The sequence below is a fragment of the Etheostoma cragini genome, chromosome 15 (assembly GCF_013103735.1).
Source record: "Etheostoma cragini isolate CJK2018 chromosome 15, CSU_Ecrag_1.0, whole genome shotgun sequence".
Lineage (NCBI taxonomy): Eukaryota > Metazoa > Chordata > Actinopteri > Perciformes > Percidae > Etheostoma > Etheostoma cragini.
In genome coordinates, this window is record NC_048421.1 from 9,205,286 (window position 1) to 9,219,948 (window position 14,663).

Sequence of the window (14,663 nt, forward strand, 5' to 3'; positions counted from 1 at the left end):
TGTGTGTGTGTTTGCAGACACATGACACATGACACACATACACACACACACACACACACACACACACACACTGCATGCTCCAGTGACCATGCGATTACAGTGTGGTGATGGGGGCTCATGCAGTTTTGTCATTACCCAGCAATTAATGGTGTGTCAAGTTAATTACAAATGAAAAACCATGGCAATGATTAAATGACTAGGGTGTGTGTGTAGGTACAGTATATGAGTGTGTGTGCATGCCTACTTGTGTGTGTCAATGTGCGCGTGCGTAAGTATAGGTGAGGTAGTAGCAATTTCTGGCAAAAGAGAACCTTTACCAATAGCTCTATTAAAATGTGAAATTGACACATGACAGGTTGCAAGATGACAGATAACTTGCTGCTTGTCTTGCTGTCAATAATGAGAAGACTGTCCCTTTACAAAATAAATTATTTTAGCTTGTATTGCCCTTTATCTCTCAACCATATTGCCCGTCATAGTCAAGTCCATAAACAAATTAAACTAGAGATACTAAGTAAATTCAAGCATAAAGCAAAAAAAACATCCTGTATTCTCAGATCTTGTGTCAAGCAGTGTATTTATATGGACAGCTGTTTGCAATAACCTCATTCGTTAAACAGCATGTATATGAGGAACCCAGTTTTTATAATCATTGTAGGGGATTAGAAAAAAATAGATTTTTCTTCTTAGAAGTCTGCTGGAGAAAGCTGATTTCTTGGTCATGTATACTATACATGGAACCAGGTTTCCAATCAATTTTTGTGTGTACTCATGTGCATGACAAAGAATTAAAAAAGATGGAGGAAGCAACGCAGGGCAGCAAGATATCTGATTACATGCAGCGATGCATCCTCACATTCAAAATCATTTAATTCAAAAACTGAAACAAGGTAGCCTCCAGAAGTCAGTTTTTTACAGATTACTTCCTGAATAACCGGATTTTTCCAAGTAACCAGGTTTCTTTGGCATGTAAATGTTCTAAAGGAGCCCTCAAATTTGGTGGTTATTCAAAATTTTGTGGTTTAGCTCGGTTAGAGCAAATGTGTGTTTACATTTGTGCTGTTGAGTGGGTATCAATAGAAGGACATCTCTCTGTCCAACAAATAATCAACCTTGACGTCTGCTTGATGTTTTTGATTATACTAAACTGTATTTTAAATTTGTCATGCTGGGGAGGGCTTTGGATAAGCCCCCTGTCACCTATGCACATATTAATTTAGGTTTTTATTGTATTGTTTGATACTACGATGTACTGATTGGTCAAAACATGTTATGAATGACTGGAGAATGGCGGACCCAAAATGTAGAGGCGGAAACTGAGGGAAGTTGTGATGGTTTAATAAACCCCAAAAAAGCCCAAAACAAAAGGAGTCCTGGAAAACAGCAGAACAAACTGTAAACACAGGAGCTGGAGACAAAAATTAAGTCCAAGGACAAGTAGGCAGCATAAAAGACTAATGAGACCTGACACAAAAAAACACTACAATGATCTGCCACAGGACAATGGGAACACAACGACTAACTACACTGGGTAACAAGGAAACAAGAGGCAGGTGACAACAGGGCTGGGAAACAGGTGTAAAACATTAGGTAATCACAAGAGCGGAAAAACACAGGAAGTAGAACTAGACACAACAGAACAGAAAACCCAGACTGTCAAAATAAAACAGGAAACAGAACAGACACAAACGGAACGACACAAGACAGGAACTATAACTAGACAAGACAAGGGAGCCAACACGGACAGGACAGAAAACCAGATCACCGAACTAAAACAGAAACCTCCGCAATAATCACAGAACAGAAGTACACACAGAAACAGGAAACTATAACAGAAACTCAAAACCAAAAGAAACCACAACAAAACAAACATCTTTGAGTGAGTCTGTGTTATTGTATATGTATGCATTGACTGCATGTAACTGTGCAAAAAGTTTGTATAAACAAGCATTCGGTATGTACTAGCTGTGTGGGCTGTTGTGTCTGTGCATGGACATTTGCATATGCATCCATCTTTTAAAGCTGACCTTGCGTACGTAGCTGACAGCATCCTCTTCAGTGTAGACCTCGGCGCTGACCCCTCCCCTACGGCGCCGGGCCTTGACAACAGGGTTGGGCGGTGGAGGAGAAACCTCATCATCGTGTGAGTCCGACTGGCTGTTAGATTTCTGGCGTGCCATGATCTGCTTGCATTCTTCCTGTGAAACAAGAAGAGAAACACATTTCTTAGAGGGACAAGCATAGAGAGAGGCACACATTGAGGGAGAGAGAAGAAAGTATGACAAAATATAAATAAGCAGATGAACATAAGAAAACTGTGCCCAATTCGTAAAAAAGAAAATAGATGCAGCTTCAGGCAAGAGAAGACAAGATCATCTGAGAGCATCTGTTATTCTTTTACTTCCCTAACAATCACATGAAGACGGGCTGACGAACTTCTCCGAGCATCCTTTCTAACCCCAAGCGTCATGTGGATTCCTAACCAGTTCAGACAACATAACAGGTTTGTATAAACACAAACTCAAAGAAAGTACAATGGGCGTGTCCTAGTCCTGAGTGCACACTGTTTGGACATCTGGCTGCTGTGGCATGAAGTGAAAGGTATCAAATATTAATATCTGCAAGCTTGAAGATGGAGAAAGAAGAAGACTCAGCCAGGTACTCTCCTCCTCTCCGGAATAAAGACGTCAAAGAGGAGACAGGGTGCCTCCGGCTGCCGCTTGTTTTCAACACCCGAACACTTTGCAGGTGATAAATCATTGATAGCACACTTGATTAAGACATTAGCATATCTACACAACCCAACCACTGCAGGCTTGTGTGAAGCTGCTGTGGACAAGGCCAATGGGATACCAGTTTGTGAAAAGGTAGCCGACATTCACTGCTTTGTTTAATTCTACACTAGTGTGCATCTCTGTACACCTGATGGGACTCTGTGTTTATTCCTTTATTTGAGAGCACTGGTGTGTCTAATAGCACAGTGGGGATTGGGTTGGCAGCAGTATTGTTCACCACCACATACTTTGGTACAATAACAATTTTGTCTTTTAGCTGGTTCACTACAGTGCTGCTGTGTTGTCAGAAATAACCAAAGGTGTCTCTAAGGGTAAGGAACTCATATTTCAGTACAGAAACACCACTGCGACAGAAATAAACCAGACCTGAGAGAGAAGTGATGCAAAAGTAGAGGAAGGTTGTCCGCTGGGTGATTTGTCTTGTGGGGGGGGCTCTGGTGGTCTCTAGTGCTGCATGAGCAAGCTGGGTTCATAAAAATGCTGAGTACATTTTGTTATTGGTTTTATAATGAGAAAGCATTTCTATTTATATTTCAAATCCACTACATTTGCTTTAGTTTGCAGAAGAAATGTTCATGATTACCTCACTACTGATAAGTTCAACAATCCATGTATTCATAAATATATTCACCAATTTTTGTTAAGGAGTTAAGGACAGTATTTCCTAACCAAGGAGACAATAATATTAATATTCAATTGGCTTTATGTCCTCCAGAAAAGCTTTTTACTATGATAAGTTCTAGACCATAGAATGTTTGATGTTAATGTGATTGACAGAAAATTCATCACATGCATTTGTATCATTAACCGCTTAAGTAATTTTTCATTTTCTAAATTTTGGAGTGCATTGTATAATTTGAGTTCCCCCGTTTTCTATGAAACAGAGGGGAGAAAGAAAAAAAAAAAAAAAAACACGGAGCACATGGCAGCAGAAATTGCTGCTGCTTCACTCTGCCTGTATACTGACAGGGAGGGGAAGACAGAGACAGAGAGGAAGGGAGAGACAACCTGTGACAGAGAGATTGCAAAGATGACAGCGACACAGAGAACCGGACTGAGAGGTGGAGAGACAAGGTGACAGAGAGGAGGCTGTCATATTACCTGAAAACTGAGACAAAACGAAACCGTCAAATTCTTTCTCAACTATCTCTTTCAATCCTCCCAGCAGCATTATGTAATGGGGTATCGGTAACAGTAACACAGCAACACAACAATGCCATAATGACACAGAACAGCAGCCAGTAAGACACTTGAGCTTGCAATTTCACTCATTTTGTGAGTTGGTATCCTTTCATCTAATGCTCTTTGTGTCACAGACTATCTCTCTTAATTCCACTCCATTGTCTGTTTGACTTTGTATCTCTCCTGCTCCCAGGGTTTGCTCACTATCTGTGTAAAATGCAGATCCCCCCCCCACACACACACACACACACACACATACATACATACATACATACATACACAAACTTCTTGCTTACGCAGAGTCACTGCCTGAGGGAACACAGCCAACAGGAGGAGAAGAGGGGAGGAAGAGCCGGAGAGCAGCATCAAAACGGGCACACACACAATTTCCCAAACACATGCACAAGCAGACTGCAGGGTGACAGGAGAGCGCACATGCTCCGGCTTAATCAAGTTGGAATCAAGTAAAACAGGAACACGTAGTAACACACTACACCCTCTAAAGACAGCAAAGGCAAATCCCCAAAAAACATAACGCTTTCTTTCTAGCGCTGCAAATACATATATCTCACTCAAGAAAAAAAACTATAAGTCAGAATCACTATTAACACACACACTCACTCAAACGAGATAGTACCAAGCATCTTTACCTTGCAATAAAACTTTACATGCTTTGACAACAAACGCAGTGTATACTACTTACTCCTGCTTGTATGAGACCATACAGGTTAGCTCCAGGAGGATAACTACAGGCTAGATTTGTTCGCAGAGGTATTTACCATGGCATGGAGGGCCCCTGGCCAGGTGTGCTCTATGTCCCTCAATCTGTCAGAGGCAACAGCCATCAAGTCAAAGTGTGAGTGTGTCAAAGTGTGCATGGGAATCAACACCCGTTGATCCCCATCTCATACACACCTGACACACATGCTACACCGCAGTATCAGCATCTTGCCATACTAGCACAGCAACCGCTGTGTGTATGGGTTGTGTGGAGTTGTGGTGTTTGATGTGTATATGTGTGTGTGCGAGCACGCTCAGCTTTGAGGGTCTGTGTGCGAGAATCCAAATTTGTGTGAGAGAGAGAGAGTGAGAGAGCATGAGTAGCAAAATGTCTGCAATCCTTACGACACCATAGATGAAGAACAAGTCTACTGAATAAAAAACTGATCACAGCAAAAAGCCCGTCTTTAAATTGCTCCTGCGCAACTCTCTGTCTCTGCTTTCCAGCCCTCACTTTCCCTCTCTCTCCCTCTCTTGCGCGCACACACTCACAATCAGGTGGCGCACTAAGCGAGCTCCTCTTGCTTCCCCCCCCTGTCACTATGACAACTGGGCACTGTGAGCATCTGAATAGTTGGCGGTACGTTGGAGCAGGAAACAAGTTCACACCTTCATTCACACACACAAACACACACACACACACACACACACACACACACACACAGAACACACCAGTTCTGAAGCCTGTGGACATATCGCTGTCTCTCATACATCTACAGTGATTCAGTACACAGAAGGCGGACTTCTGTTAATCAAATCAAATAATCAAATCAAGTCTTGTCTGTGGCTCTACGACTCCAAACATACCCATAGGGATACATTAATACATAATCGTCCCATACATTCCCAGTGTGTGCCAGACACGGTTCTGTACCAAGCTGTGTCTTCCTCACTCCTTACTGATTTCCAGTTCCATCCACACGCTTTCCTCTTAGGTCAGAGGGTCATGCATCAAGTGAGGACTTTGTGTCTGGCTCCAACAAGTCTTCGTACTGTTCTGGCCCCATTGCTCAAACACAGGGACACAGAAAACACATGCAGCATGACTTTCAATGACTCATATGTGTAAACGCATCTACAGAGAAGGCTTCATTATTCCAAGGTGAGCTGAACAGCTGCAATGTGTCTTTAGCAGCAGCAGAGGCAAACTTTTTCTTGCTTTAGCTCTTCTGAAACAACACACAAGCTCGGCAGTTTGAGGCAGTCCCATTTATCATTTCCAGGGCTATGCACAGTACCTAAGCAACACACATCTGCAGTTCATTTCTGCAACCATTTTACCTTGCTGCAATCATATCTCAATCTGAGGTAGTGTAATTTAGTTTTTCTATTTCAAATATGAAATATCTTTCCGAAAGCACAGTGCACATAATACCCTGCCATTTATTTATTTACCAATATACTGTTTTTTCCATTCTATTATCAGTGCTATAAGCCCATGTCAGACTCTCTCCTCCACTCTCCTTCCTTTTCTCCTCTGCTCTCCATGCGTCATCATTGACGGCTGGGTGCCAAAGAGAGAGAGAGGACAGGAGGGAGAGGAGGGAGAGGACACAGGCATAAGCAGGACACAAAAGCTCTGTAAAAGTGGACTGCCATTAGAAACACAGTAACTATGGGTCAGAGATACACCAAAGAATGGAGACGCAGACAAAAGATGACACATGCAATACCAACCACGCTCTCTCACTCAAAAGTCACTGTTATACCCGTATCAATTCAAATTTGAACTCAGTGATGGATGATGAGTCACATTAAAATGGCCACTCATGTTTTGTTTATTCCCTGAACCAATTTGCACCAATCATATATGAACAAAAGTAATGAATAACTCTCATCCTAATAGTTATGACTAACCAATATTAATCAGCCAACCACCCATCATGCTCAGTGCAAAAACATTGAACCCATCAGAGAGGCTCAGTAGGCTCGCAGCACAAATACATCAAATTATCTATTCTTCCATGAAGTTAATTTCTGATATTAGTTAGAAAGAAGGAAGCATTCATAAGCGGTTACCTTAGGTTGCCCTAATCCGGTGACAGGGAATATTTCTCTCTCCACGGTCAGAGCTGAAAGCATGCGAGTGAACCAAAAACAACAATGTACCTCACAAACATACGCACACAGAGACACACATGCACACATAGACACACACACACACACACACACACACACACACACACACACACACAGGTAATGAAGCATGGAGAGCTGATCCACCAGCAGAGCTAACAATCTACTCATCACTCTGTTCCACACCATTACAGCCCCACAATGGACAGAAACTTTGCTGCTGTATTAGGGCTGTGTGTGTGTGTACGTGTGTGTACGTGTGTGTGTGCGTGTGTGTGTGTGTGTTCAGAGCTGACCTCCTGGCTATGAAATGATGTTCACTCTTTATGGTTGCAAAACACGCACACTCCTATCCTAAAGGTAACTCTCCATTTATGAAATTCTTTTTTTTTTACTCAACCCTCAAATCTAAGTGCTAAAGACTTAGATGGAAATATGGAAAGAAAATTAACGTGCAACATTTTTGCTCATCAAGTAACCTTTTAAGTACCTTTTGGTAAAAACTGGTTTCCTTAGTCTGAATTATTAAAAAGCAATAACTTTGGATTTTTTACGGTTGGCTTTGACAAAACAGCCCATTTGGATACATCAACCTAGGCTCTGGGGAATTGTGATGGACATTTTTCACTATTTTCTGACATTTTAAAGAAAATACTGATAACCGATTAATCAAGAAAATAATGCTCTGATTACTCAATAATGGAAATGATTGTTAATTGCAGCCCTAGAATTTGTATGCAATCTTGTACTACCAAATTATTCTACCTGCTTTACCAATGCTATGCCTGGGTGTGGACCAGAAAAGGTGCCAGTACCCTAACTCAGCAGTTGCATGGCATAGTGTCTTGGAAATATTTACATTCACAAGTATATCTTGTAGGGGTGACTCGGAATAGTCTACTAATCAATGATTCAATCTAAGGAGCCTGATTTGACTGCCAATATTGAATAATCACTTCTCTGTTGCACGGCTTTACACATGTTGTCTTTCTGTTACACCAACCACAGGTTAGTTAGGGAGAAAGGAGGCATGCAATGGGCAGATGAGACAGGACAAAGAAGGACCACCAGGGAAACAGGGGCTCGGGGTGCGATTTACCTGTAGGGGCCCCAGGGTGGGCTAGGGAGGAGGTTTAGGCCTGGGTCAATGATTTCACAGAATACCTCACTCCCAGTATGCTGGTGACGAGTGAACACAGAAGCTGAAGAAAGTAATTACACTGTGCTACAAACTTTTGTATGGGATATACCATTTGTGATGAAAAACTGAATATTCTAGACCTGTGCTGCTAATATTATGTTTGCATACAAATCCCTGGCACACACATACTGTATGTAAACTGATCTAAATAGTTAAAGAGCAAAACGAGAGGAAGACTGAAACAACATAAAACAAACATAGAATATAGGGGAGATAATCCAAAGTTACACCAAATTCTAATGCTCTCAGCAGACTCAACAAACAACCAAACCCTCCTGACAAATTCTCAATCTGAGGCCTTTGAAGGAACTGGCGGATTTGTTATGATAGGTTCTGGTGACAGCTCATGGCTAGAAGCACAGAAAGGCTTCTCATCTTACAGGGGACGGCGAGACAGTGGCTGATTGACTAATCGACTGACAGACAGTGAGTGAGGAACTCTCCCACAATGCAATGTGATAGGATCTTTCAAACAAAGCTGATGCAGTACAATAAAAACTATTTTTACTCAACATGCTTTATGATGCTGAGGGATGCTAGGCACCAATATCTAATCAATGCAACACTTGCCTACATACAACAGAGATGTAGAGACACAAAGAAAACGTTTCTTGATGCAGTTTTGTTATATTTTAAACCAAAAAAACTGAGGAGTAGAAATATTTATACTATACTAATTTTCCTAAGGTAGTTAGTTACAAAGTGTTTAGGCAGCAATGTCATGTAATAAAACCAAATTAAAGAAGTACAATAAATACAATATTGGAGCTGAAAGAATTGTAATTAAAATAATTAATTTCTTAATTAATTTCTTTCTTTTTTCAAACAGAAAATTAATTTAAAAACTATTGTGATCATTTCTTAATCATTTAAATGTATTTGTTGAGTGGTAAACAAAATATCTTTGGGATTTGGTAAGACATAACAATATTAAAAAAAGATTAATTGAGGGGAAAAATCATATTTGTATGTCAATAAGAGTAGAGTTTTTAGTTCGTAGCTAATTCATTTCAAGAATTGCACAATAACTTCTCTTTTTAATGTATTCTAAAGGCAATTTTAGATAGAGAAATGGAGGTATAGAGCAATTTTTGAGTGAGACGGTTAACAAAGAAAATGTGTGAAAAGAACAAGAAGAAACAAAATATACAAAAGATGGGATACTAGCGGGTGACACAAAATGTAAATGGGTATGGCTGCTGATGAAAGAGAGGGGAATGAAAAATAAAAGTCCGAGAGGATTAAGGGAGAAATTGTAAAAAGCCAGGATTGAAGCATGAGACAAACTTATGACAGTCCTGTGAGCGTGAGGAACACAGTGGGCATTGTTAGCACAACATAACACAACCACAAACAGATACACATATACAGAGAAAGGCGGAAACTGTTTAGCAACTGCTCCTTTGCAAGGGCCTTGTAAAAAACAAGATAAAAAGGAATTTTACTAAACCTGTTTTCTTTACTAATGGGGAACAACACCCCAAAAGATGACAAAACAATATTTTCAATAGGTCCTACGTTTTGATTTTAGATTACAGAAAAGTCCCAAGGCATGTAGTCACACAATTTGATGCTCAGACCAGTTGTAGACTCACATCCAAGCACCACACATGTACAGATGGAGTTGAGGAGTGCCGGCTGGCATGCGCTGAACATTTAGTTGCCAGTGCAGGTGGTATTTTCATGAAAACGTGTTGATGGAGAAAGAGAAAGACGCATTTTCTTTTATCAAATGTGTTCTCATGGAAAGTAACAGAAAGACTTAATTTCTGTGGAATCTTTGCAAGTTTTTTCTTATAAATGACTGTGGTCCTGGGATGCCAGAAAACACTATTAAGCCTAATAAAGATGCAATGAGCCTAATTACATAAAACATCCGCGGTGGCAGCTGCTCACTTGATGTACTGAGTGACATATCCACACTCACACATTCAGTCCTGGCACTTGTAGCTGGTGCTGCCTGTTGGACAGATCCGTAATGATACGCAACGAAATTCATTCTCTAAAAATCAATATCTCTGCTGTTCATGGGAGAGCACAACAAGCTTTTGCATTAATAAGAAACAAACAAACTGCCTATTTACAGGTATTCTACTGTGAACGTAGTGTAACTCTACAGGAATACACTAGGAAACACTAACAAACAGAAAACGTTGGTTAAGAGATGTCAAATTACTTTCAAAACTCTCCTAAGGTCTCCCATAAAACTTTTTACACTATAGTGTGCCAAAAAAAAATTAAGGTCCACTACTCACAGAGATGAAAATTCCACATTGAGCTGAGCTGACAGAGGTGGGGAGATGAGAATACTCATCTGAAGTTACTGAAGTTACTGTTCAGGGGATAATGACGGATTAATAGGCAGGATGAAAAGGAGTGAGACGCCTGTTATTTTCCCATTCATAATGTCAGCTGATTACCAAAGACATGTTATTATGTCAAAGGAAAATTAAAAAACTAGTCAGACTAATGATTGTGTGCTCTCAAGTTTGTTTGTGGGAATTCCACATTGATCTAATTGGCACACAAAAAAAACTTGAACACATTAGAGGAGAGATGGAATCAACTTTGTAAATAAAGGGGCTCATTCAACACAGGATAGACTACAGTCTATCTATCCTCTACTGTTGCCTGGGTTACCGCCTCTAGTGGGCGTCGAGTGCTGACGAAAATGGCTGGGAGTGAAGAAAGAGAAACAAAGACAAACATAGAGGGGGACATACAGGAGAAAATGTAATGACAAAGTGCATTTTCTGTTGAGAACAAGAGCTCCAGAGACAAGACCAGACACCTTAATTCAACAAAATTCTTAAAGTTCCATATGTTGTTTGGCATTTAAAAATGGTCTTCCATTAGTGGAACACTGATAAAGATTAATAACAATACAAGTCCACAAAATGAAATCCAGACTAAATTTAAGTAAATGGACCAAATATTGTCCTCAAAGTAACCCTGTGCAGGGGGAAAGGAGCACTATAAGCCTCTTAAATAACTGGGACACCAAAAACACAAACATGGCCATTTCCAATTACACAAATGACTGACCTAACAACACAAGCCCAGATTTAGAAGGCTTGACAGGAATAGTGTTGAGCTGTGGACCCAGTAGGGCTAAAAGACTGCATTTATTTTATTCTAACAACTTGTATACACCAGGTGATTTCATTTCAAGCCATACTGTAGACCCTTACTACCCTGAGATATGCTTTTTAAGCGTCAATGACAACATATCATCATAGTGTCAGTATGTGCACGTGCAAACACATCCTAAATTTAAGATGACAGCCTCACAGTGTAAATTAAGTGTCTTTTCTTGGCACTCAAAGATTATAGGGTATACCTTAACTAATTAAAAACACTGCAGAAGTGTCAGATGTGTCCTCCATTTGAGAACTCTTGATACTGGGGCATGTTTTTTTGAAGCAAAACTCCAAATGTCATTTTCTCTGGGAAATCAAAATAATATTTCCTGTCATATAAACAGAAATATTATGTGGAGCTGTTAGTTTTGCAATCATGTAAGCAGACAGACTACTGCTTTTTGAATTAAAGTATTTGATGTTTGCGGCATCAGTCACACGCAAAAGGGGGAGATTGAGGAGTGAAAACAAAAATTAGAATAGAAAAAACAACGGTGAGGACAGTATAATCAGAGCTTACAGGTTGATTCAAGGTGGAGACGGGGCTGAGTAAATGTTATGTGTATGCAACAGCAGCAAAGGCAGTGCGATGCGATCGCACAGGCAGCAAGATTGAGCAGAGCATGACATACATTACGTTACTGCACAGGGTGTGAAAGATATGTCCCGCAGTGAGTGGAGCATGTCACATGCAATAATGTTTCCTACCTAAAAAATGTATTATCTCTCACCAGCCGCTCTGGACACCAAAGCCCAGTTTCAGGAAAAAAAAGGTATGTGTGTCCTATAGCCTATTTATCAATGCTAACTACTTAACAAATCTAAAATGATCTTCCTCTTTCTTATATTTCCTTCTCAAAGAACTTGTAAATTACTTGACTTTCATAAAACCTGCTCTCCATGTGTTAAACATAAAGGGGTTTTGATCACAACAGAAAGGCTCTGATGCTCATTTGTTACTGAGCTAGAAAACACAGTGTGAAAGAGTGCAGTTATTTTACACCATGAAACACTTGCAAGTTGCTACTGTATGCTTCTGTTGAGCTCCATCACATTTATTAGTATTCATGCAGCGTCTCTGCCTAAGCAGCATTACAGTCCCCACTAACAGCAGCAGAAGCTCCACTATCAATGCTGTCTCCTTGGCCACAGAGCTCTGCAAGGATCGCTGCTCCAGATTCTTCCAGCAGACAGATGCAAACACATAAACAAGTCTGTAAGACATATTAAAGAAAAAAGTCTGGCCTTCATCATGAACTTTTTTCTTTTTTTGTTGAAAACTTAGACTTAATATGTTCTCGGCACACATTGTTGTAAATAAGAGTTTGACTGATCTGTCTAGATAAATAAATACCAGGACAATACAATCATAAATATAAATAACTATACATCATAACTTGTATAAACATGAAGAAGCCTTTGATTTTTCAGAAAAACAAAAATTGTGGGGACTATCACTTGTCATGTTAGACTTATTATTTTTTTTTTTTAAATCAGATGACTCTCACATGCTAGCATGGACGCACACATCCCAGCAGCAAGGATGGAGACCCTTCTCCAGGCATCAGGATGCTGAACTTCTGCCCTGCTATATCTGATGGCGCTTCACAATCACTTCTCTTGTTGGAGATTACTTCTTAAAGCCTAAACTCTCCTCAGGGCAACATCGACAGCTTACAGCTCCCTCTTATACACCTTTATGACCTATTTGTAGCAGGAGTGAAAGAGTAGAGCCCATTGTTTAAGCAAATAAAAATCATATGATCAAACTATCCATCTGTGTTTCTGCCTGATCAAAGACAAGCATTGGGAGAGAACATCCTCTAAGGCTAAACTCTGGGATACCCTTTATTGGAGAAAACCTAACTTGCATATTAAGCACAATAACAATAAACATATGTATATCCTATGATCCTTTATTCAAAAAAAAAGCTGAAAAAACTGATAGTTTTAGCCTTCCTACATCTTTAAATCAGCAGTATGGTGTGCCTGCTAGACGATTCAAAGTTATTTAGCTCAAAAATCACCTAATAAACATAGCAGAAGTCAGTGAAGAAACTTTCGTGTAAAAAGCATCTTTCCACTGTAGAGGTGCCAATCGGAGCCAACACATTTGCTTAAAAGAGACAGACACACATTGTTTGTCAGCCACACTGAATGTGCTACAGAGGTTGCCCTGTTTACCATGTTTAATATCTCGCGAAAGCCTACTCTAATCTCTGTAGTTATTATTAAATAAATGTGTCACCTCTTGTGTCTCTCTGCTCGTGAATAGACAGGCCGATACAAACAGCTTGTTCTCCGAGCGTGCAAACAGGACACTGGCCTTTTATGGGTGCTCCTCTCACATTCCCTAATGGATTCTCCTATTATAGGATGAAAAATGAAAGCTCTTTTATAACAGTTTGAGCACGGTCTGTTATTTTAAAACACAGTGACTAAGTAGGATGTTCTCTTTCTGCTCATATGTGATGGTGTTACACACATCCGTTAATGAGATGCACTGTAACAAACAATTAAAACTGTACACAGTGCACGGTACACATAAAATACCAGCAGATTTGATGAGGTGTGTATTTTTACACATGCAAGCACCCACAACATTAAAACATAACTACAGTGTGTAAATGAGCCTGAAATAACCGCTCATGTCATTTATAGGCTATTTCATTTACAACGGCTGTTTTGTGATACATGGTGAGGAAATATTGACATCAGAGAAATCAGACAAGAAATCCCTACTTGGTAAATGGCACACACTGCATTGAACATTCATGTCATATTGACACAGGCTAAGAAATCTCAATCATACAAAACTTTGTTATCACCAACCTTCTCCAGCTTTTCAAAATGCTCCCGCAGGAACTTCATAGGACGCTCAGGCTTAGCGATGCAGAGGTTCACAATGCACTCTTTGAGGATCTGCTGGATGTTATGCTTCTGCACAAATATTTCACAGCCCTTCAAACTCTCGTCTTCTTCCAGAGTGGAGGAGGAGGTGGCCATCTTATCTTTTATCTCTGTGGCAGTGGGAGAAAACAGGGTGGACCATATGAGAAGGGGAGGGAAAGCAGGATAGGGAAGGGGGTAGAACGTGGGCAAAGGAGCGCATACAGTATGATAAGAGGAAAGTAGGACAGAGAATGGAGTGGCAATGAATCGTGGAAACGAGGTGAGTGGACATTTCACACCCTGTTTCTTGTGGTTCCTGCTGAGGAACCTCCTCATGACATGAACTGCAAGACATGACAATGATGATGATTGATGCAACTGAATGTTACCTTATTTAGTTGAAGAAGATGGATCATTTTGTAAATACCAATAATAAAAAAAAAACATGGTACTGCACTTATAGGGTTTGGCAATATGACTATATCCACCACAAAGCAATATTTTATATAGGCTATGTGGGTGTATTAGACTATTGTGGCCAATGTTGCATATAAATGAGCAGGTCTGCTTTAAGATCTTCTTTGGTCGACATATTAT

The 14,663-nt window shown here is 40.2% G+C and overlaps 1 protein-coding gene across 3 annotated transcripts in view; it reads right to left on the reverse strand.

Annotated features, from left to right (window-relative positions):
• prkar1b (protein kinase, cAMP-dependent, regulatory, type I, beta) overlaps window positions 1–14,663 on the reverse strand; it is a 59,538-nt gene that overhangs the window by 43,904 nt on the left and 971 nt on the right. The window contains exons 2-3 of one of the 3 annotated variants that reach the window (XM_034893522.1): window positions 14,007–14,194; window positions 2,028–2,198 (exon numbers count right to left, since the gene is read on the reverse strand). In XM_034893522.1, coding sequence (XP_034749413.1) covers window positions 2,028–2,198; window positions 14,007–14,180 — 345 coding nt within the window. In that variant the 5' untranslated portion in view covers window positions 14,181–14,194. Of the gene's footprint in view, window positions 1–2,027; window positions 2,199–4,756; window positions 4,985–14,006; window positions 14,195–14,663 lie in introns of those variants that run through there. The other 2 variants (XM_034893523.1, XM_034893521.1) reach the window with 2 other exon arrangements.